The sequence below is a fragment of the Cebus imitator genome, unplaced genomic scaffold, assembly GCF_001604975.1.
Source record: "Cebus imitator isolate Cc_AM_T3 unplaced genomic scaffold, Cebus_imitator-1.0 Scaffold96, whole genome shotgun sequence".
NCBI classification, from domain to species: Eukaryota; Metazoa; Chordata; class Mammalia; order Primates; family Cebidae; genus Cebus; species Cebus imitator.
This window is the reverse complement of record NW_016107411.1, coordinates 2,395,207-2,401,952: the sequence shown is the minus strand read 5'-3', so window position 1 is coordinate 2,401,952 and position 6,746 is coordinate 2,395,207. Positions and strand designations below refer to the sequence as shown.

Sequence of the window (6,746 nt, the reverse complement as noted above, 5' to 3'; positions counted from 1 at the left end):
GTCTCAAAAAAAAAAAAAAAAAAGTCTTAGTTCCTTTGGTAGGGTAGGGACCCCACAGGGTTAGGTAGGTGGCAGTTATTTTTTTCTGATAACAGAATTTGCAGATAACTGATTTTTTTTTTTTTTTAAGGTTTCCCTGAGAGACCTTCGTACTTTTAAAGTAGAACATGAGTTTGATGCCTTCTCAGGGAGTCTCTCGGATTTTGATGTGCACGGCAACCTGCTAGCTGCCTGTGGCTTCTCCAGCCGCCTCACTGGCCTGGCCTGTGATCGTTTCCTCAAGGTGTATGATTTGCGCATGATGCGTGCCATCACACCACTTCAAGTACACGTGGATCCTGCCTTCTTGCGCTTTATTCCTACATATACTTCTCGTCTTGCTATCATCTCTCAGTCAGGTATGAAGGGTATATGGGATTGGGTAGGAGGGATCGATAAGCAAAGGAGAGCTAGAACCTGAAGTACTCGTCCTGAAACCTTTTTGTTGGGGAAAGAAGTAACCTTTCATCAGGGTCCCAGAGTTTCACTTGGGTTTGGCCAGAGATTAGAGCTTTTATTTTCTTGAATGTGAGGACCTTGGAAAAAGGTAAAGTAGGCAAAATAACTGTAGAATTACTGTTTGATGAGTAGCAAACCATTGGTGGTTTATGGGAAGGCATCAGGTGGCATTCTGTCTCTAGGCATGGATTTGGGGCCCATCTTGCCCCGAAATCAGGGGACTGGTTAGAAAGGGCATAAGAGTATGGCTCTCTTTCACTTTCTAGGGCTCAGTGGGTTTCTTCCTACTTTGCAGGGCAGTGCCAGTTCTGTGAACCCACAGGCCTGGCCAACCCAGCAGATATCTTTCATGTGAATCCTGTGGGGCCTCTGCTAATGACATTTGATGTGTCAGCCAGCAAGCAGGCTCTGGCCTTTGGGGATTCTGAGGGCTGTGTGCACCTCTGGACTGATTCCCCGGAGCCTTCCTTCAACCCCTACTCCCGTGAGACTGAGTTTGCTTTGCCATGTCTCGTGGACTCACTGCCTCCTCTGGACTGGAGCCAGGACCTGCTGCCTCTTTCCCTCATCCCTGTCCCGCTCACCACTGACACACTTCTCTCCGACTGGCCTGCTGCCAACTCCGCTCCAGCTCCCAGGTTGTACCCTACGCCTGGGCCAAAAGGTGGGAGGGAGGGAGAAGGCCAAGATATCAGAATTCTTTGCTAGCCTTGTTACTATTCTACTACTTCCCTGATTTTTGTCTACCTTAAGTATTTTCTTTTTTTCTGGACCCTTGGGGATTGGGGAGTGGAACGGTGTACACCGCAACCCTTTAAGCCCTAGAACTATACTGGATTGTAGGCGAGCACCACCCGTGGATGCAGAGATTCTGCGCACCATGAAAAAGGTGGGCTTCATTGGCTATGCACCCAATCCCCGCACCAGGCTACGCAATCAGGTATGTTCAGAGTGGGGGTCAGTCCCTACCCCAGCTCACTGAAGTTTATCCTGTCTTTTTACTGTACTAGGTAAATGCTTTTTGGAACCTATCAAATTGATGGAACTATGCTAGGTGTTAGGGAGGATTCAAAGATAGAGAAGCTAGAGTCCTTGCTCTTAGGAAATTGAATATTTGGTTGGTGAAGATAAGACATAGCCATATCAGAAATTATGTTCTGTTGTTAAATACTGAAGGAATGTTATAAGCGTTTAGTGCCAGAGCTTTTTGGAGGGAAAGTGTTACTCTGGGCTAGAGTGGCCAAGGAAAGTGTAATGAAAGAGCTGAGTATTCAGCTGGAAAGGTGGGATACAAGTTAAGTAGATAGTAACAGAGGAGAATATTCAAGATGAGAGAACAGTGTTAGTAAAGGTCTCAAAAGGCATAAATGCAAAACACATGTCTGAGGGGGACTATATGAGTATACCAGTGTGGCTAGAGTAGCTGTTGGTATTGGGATGCAGTAAGAGATTAAAGTTAGAGTGGCGAGGGAGGGTAAAAAAATAAAAATAAAGTTAAAAGTGGCCAGATTGTGAAGCTTTGAACACCATTGTATAATAGAGGAAGTAAGGCACAAAAAGCAGCATTCTGCAAAGGTTAATTTGGCAGTGTTGTGCTGGACAGAGTGAATATAGGGAAACCAGCATGGACGCCATGACAGTTGTCCAGCTGTGATGAAGCAGAGTGATGGCAGTGGAAATAAAAAGGAAGCAGCGGATGCTGAGAAAGCTATGAATATAGAAGGTTCAGGACTTGGTGGCTATTTCAGCATTGGGATAAATGAGCGTGAAGCCAAAGATGACAAGACACCCAACAAGGTTACCTCTTCTTAAAATTCCTAGATACCTTACCGACTCAAGGAGTCAGACAGTGAATTTGACAGCTTCAGCCAAGTCACTGAGTCTCCAGTAGGACGAGAAGAGGAGCCACATCTCCACATGGTTTCTAAGAAATACCGCAAGGTGCTGAGGGATATCAGGGCCTGTGGGATGTGGGGAAAGGTACCCTGGGAAGAAAGTCATATGAGAAAGGATTGAAGTACTCAGTCAGGAGGCCTTCAGCTACCACCCTGGACCCAGGAGGGAGGTTCTAGGAAAGGCTATGGCTACTAGAAAGATTGGGACTTTGCTGGGCGCAGTGGCTCAAGCCTGTAATCCCAGTACTTTGGGAGGCCGAGGCGGGTGGATCACGAGGTCAAGAGATCGAGACCATCCTGGTCAACATGGTGAAACCCCGTCTCTACTAAAAGTACAAAAAATTAGCTGGGCATGGTGGTGCGTGCCTGTAATCCCAGCTACTCAGGAGGCTGAGGCAGGAGAATTGCCTGAACCCAGGAGGCGGAGGTTGCGGTGAGCCGAGATCGCGCCATTGCACTCCAGCCTGGGTAACAAGAGCGAAACTCCGTCTCAAAAAAAAAAAAAAAAAAAAAAAAAAAAAAAAAAAAAAAAAAAAAAAAAAAAAAAAAAAAAAAAAAAAAAAAAAAAAAAAAAAAAAAAAAAAAAAAAAAAAAAAAAAAGAAAGATTGGGACTCTGAGGATATCCTTGTCTTGCTCAGACTATTTCTGCCTTAGGTGACCATCAAATATTCCAAGCTAGGGCTGGAGGACTTTGACTTCAAACACTACAATAAGACTTTGTTTGCTGGATTAGAGCCCCACATTCCCAATGCCTACTGTAACTGCATGATCCAGGTAAGGGTTGGGTATTCCTACAACTTGAAAGTGCCTACTGCTTTCCTTCTTCCCTATGGCCGCTCGACCCCTGCTCTTTCCAGGTCTCCTCAGCCATGCTCACTTTACCATGGTCTCCTCTACAATTCTTTCTTGCCTCTACACCTTTCAGGTCTCCTCTGAGCTCCACTGATTTGGTGGACTCACTGCTTCAGTGGACCCCTGCTGTGTATTTTCCACCAGCTCACTTAACCTCCATATTTCTCCTCGTCCCCATGCCAGTTTCCTGCATCAGTTCTTCTGCTCTTCCTTCCAGGTGCTCTATTTCCTGGAGCCTGTACGCTGTCTAATTCAGAACCACCTTTGCCAGAAGGAGTTCTGCCTGGCATGTGAGCTGGGCTTCCTCTTTCACATGTTGGACCTCTCTCGTGGTGACCCTTGCCAGGTCAGTACCTGGAGACCTGAGACACTTAAAATGGAAGGGGAAGGAAAGTGGACACAAAAGAGAAAATAACCCCTATCCACCAACACATTTCCAGGGCAATAATTTTCTTCGGGCATTCCGTACTATTCCTGAGGCCTCAGCCCTTGGTCTGATCCTGGCTGACTCAGATGAGGCTTCAGGCAAGGGTAATCTGGCCAGGCTCATTCAGAGGTGGAATCGCTTCATTCTCACTCAACTGCATCAAGATATGCAGGAACTGGAAGTACCACAGGCTTATCGAGGTGCTGGCGGCAGGTATGAAATCAGGATAGAAATAGTTAATCCCATCATGACAGGCCCCTCTGATTTAAAGGGTCTCCTAACTTCTTCAATGTGCAAATATCACCCTCTCCACTCTTAGCAGCTTTTGCTCATCGGGGGACTCTGTTATCGGGCAGCTCTTCAGCTGTGAGATGGAGAACTGCAGCCTCTGCCGCTGTGGCAGTGAGACCGTGCGAGCCTCATCCACCCTGCTTTTCACGCTCTCCTACCCTGATGGTAGTAACGGTGGTATACCCTGCAGCTCAGTTGGGAGGGCTCCCACAAATGTCCTGTAACATCAGGGAGAGAGTGTTGGGGGCTAACTGTGGGTAGAAAGGAGAACCAGGAGTAAAGCATTCAATTTTCCCTCAGATAAAACTGGGAAGAACTATGACTTTGCTCAGGTGCTGAAGCGAAGCATCTGCTTGGACCAGAATACACAGGCCTGGTGTGACAACTGTGAAAAGTACCAGCCCACGGTGAGTGGACTGTTGGACTGGACTAGAGTCCTGTTCCTGCCATGTTGGGGATTCAGCCTCCATCCCATGTGGGGCTGGCTGTGTCAGCACTGCCAGCCAGGGATCTCTGGGGGAGTGAGGAATCCCAGTTTGAGGATGCAGACCCAAGTTCCTGTCCAGACTCCTTTTCCTGTACATTCCTGCCATTCTTTTGTTTGTTTCTTCCTCTCAGATTCAGACCCGCAACATCCGCCATCTGCCAGATATTCTTGTCATCAATTGTGAGGTGAACAGCTCAAAAGAGGCTGATTTCTGGAGAATGCAGGCTGAGGTAAGGACTCAGACTAGAAACAGGGCTTCAGGAATACTTTTTCATTTTATCCCCCTTCTGATCTTCACATATGATTATGTTCCTGAAGAATTGGATGTTTTTCTTCTATGTTCAGGTTGCCTTCAAGATGGCAGTAAAGAAACACAGTGGGGAAATCTCCAAGAACAAGGAATTTGCTTTGGCTGATTGGTAGGTGCTGTCTTGGGAGTTGTCAAAGGATGGAACTGCCCAGTGGCTCCTCTTGTCACTGGCTAGATCTCTTTCAGAACAAATTTCCAATTCTTCTAACCTGATAGGAAGGAACTAGGGAGTCCAGAGGGTGTGCTGGTGTGTCCCTCCATTGAGGAGTTGAAGAACGTCTGGCTTCCTTTCTCCATTCGCATGAAGATGACCAAGAACAAAGGGCTGGATGTTTGCAATTGGACTGATGGGGATGAGATGCAGGTTGTTGAAAAATTGGGAAGAGGAAAGGGAATAAGGGAGAGAAGGTGGGGCAGAAGGTAAAGGAGGGCAGGGGGAAGGTAAAACTTAGCAAAGGGAAAAGGAAGAGAATAAGGCCTAGTATTTACTGGTTAGGGGATTTTCCATAGTCACTCAGTTCAGTGTTGGGGTCATAGATGGGCTAGGATGGAGATATAACCCACCCTGGTCCCCCATCCCCTATACCCCCAACTCCCTGTCCTCTGTCCCCGTTCCCCTCCCTTCCCCATCCTTGAACCTAGCTTAGCAGCCTGGGTACCCCCCTCACAGTGGGGCCCAGCCAGGGCAGAGGAGGAGCATGGTGTCTATGTTTATGACCTGATGGCTACTGTGGTACACATCCTGGACTCACGCACAGGGGGCAGCCTGGTGGCTCACATCAAAGTTGGAGAGACCTACCACCAGCGCAAGGAGGTGAGTGAGGTTGTAGAGGGCAGGAACACTCCTGGGATAGCCATAGTGAGTCCCAGGTCTGTCCTTGAGTCTGAGACAGTGGTACAGCCATCACTTTGTATCATCACAGTCTGTCTTTGTATTTCCATAGGGCGTTACTCACCAGCAGTGGTATCTGTTCAATGACTTTCTTATTGAACCTATTGACAAGGTTAGTTGCAACATGTTCTGTTTCTTCTTTAATTTCCCCTTTTCCTAGCATCCTTGTCTTTAGGGCCCTATACAATGCCAGGCAGATTCAACAGGGAGGAAGGAAGGAATCCTCAGGAATACAAAACAGTAGCAGTTAAAAATAGCACCTGGAAAAAAAACTAGCACCTGAGTCCTGGCCTCTCTCTGAAAAGGGAAAAAGAAAAAGGGTGATATACACTGGCCATAAGTGCTTTTTCTCTTCTATAGCATGAAGCTGTGCAGTTTGACATGAATTGGAAAGTACCTGCAATCCTTTATTATGTCAAACGGAATCTCAATTCCAGATACAACCTGAACAGTAAGTGGTACATAGTAGACCCAAGTGTGTGGGCAGTTTAGATTGGGCTTCAGGATGAGATCTGCGGCATTGCTTGCAAGTACTTGGGATTGGTAACCAGTGTTAATATTTCTGGAGATGCTAAAGAAATTCCTGCTTTTTAGACCTTAAATTTAGAAGTGGGAAATCCAGCCTGAGCAACATAACAAGACCTCATCTCTTCAAAAAAATTTTTTAATTAGCCTAGTGTAGGCCAGGCACAGTTACTCATGCCTTTTATCCCAGCACTTTGGGAGGCTGAGGTGGGTGGATCACTTGAGCTCAAGAGTTTGAGATCAGCCTGGGCAACAGGCTAGTTGCAGTGATATCAGCTGAGTGAGCCAAGATCACTGCAACCTCCACCTCCCAGGTTCAAGTGAGTCTCCCGCCTCAGCCTCCTGAATCGCTGGGACTACAGGCATGTGCCACCATGACTGGCTAATTTTTTGTATTTTTAGTAGAGACAGAGTTTTACCGTGTTAGCCAGGATGGTCTTGATCTCCTGACCTCATGATCTGCCTGCCTTGGCCTCCCAAAGTGCTGGGAATACAGGCAGGATCCACCATACCTGGCCCTCTGTGGTCTTTTCTGTTGTTTTTTTTTCTAGCATATTTCTTTTTTTTT

At 46.9% G+C, this 6,746-nt stretch overlaps 1 protein-coding gene across 6 annotated transcripts in view; it reads left to right on the top strand.

The window, feature by feature from the left end:
• Positions 1 to 6,746, top strand: part of PAN2 (poly(A) specific ribonuclease subunit PAN2) — a 15,803-nt gene that overhangs the window by 5,476 nt on the left and 3,581 nt on the right. For 2 of the 6 annotated variants that reach the window (XR_005201496.1, XM_017536325.2), the window contains exons 6-20: positions 131 to 398; positions 794 to 1,136; positions 1,342 to 1,438; positions 2,320 to 2,439; positions 3,049 to 3,168; positions 3,464 to 3,592; positions 3,687 to 3,886; positions 3,996 to 4,129; positions 4,265 to 4,371; positions 4,583 to 4,681; positions 4,797 to 4,870; positions 4,978 to 5,125; positions 5,432 to 5,575; positions 5,706 to 5,765; positions 6,014 to 6,104. Coding sequence is in view for 5 of the 6 variants with exons in the window: in XM_017536325.2 (XP_017391814.1) it covers positions 131 to 398; positions 794 to 1,136; positions 1,342 to 1,438; positions 2,320 to 2,439; positions 3,049 to 3,168; positions 3,464 to 3,592; positions 3,687 to 3,886; positions 3,996 to 4,129; positions 4,265 to 4,371; positions 4,583 to 4,681; positions 4,797 to 4,870; positions 4,978 to 5,125; positions 5,432 to 5,575; positions 5,706 to 5,765; positions 6,014 to 6,104 (2,134 nt within the window). In the remaining variant the exon portion in view is untranslated. Of the gene's footprint in view, positions 1 to 130; positions 399 to 793; positions 1,137 to 1,341; positions 1,439 to 2,319; positions 2,440 to 3,048; positions 3,169 to 3,463; positions 3,593 to 3,686; positions 3,887 to 3,992; positions 4,142 to 4,264; positions 4,372 to 4,582; positions 4,682 to 4,796; positions 4,871 to 4,977; positions 5,126 to 5,431; positions 5,576 to 5,705; positions 5,766 to 6,013; positions 6,105 to 6,746 lie in introns of all 6 variants that reach the window. The other 4 variants (XM_017536322.2, XM_037741191.1, XM_017536323.2 and 1 more) reach the window with 3 other exon arrangements.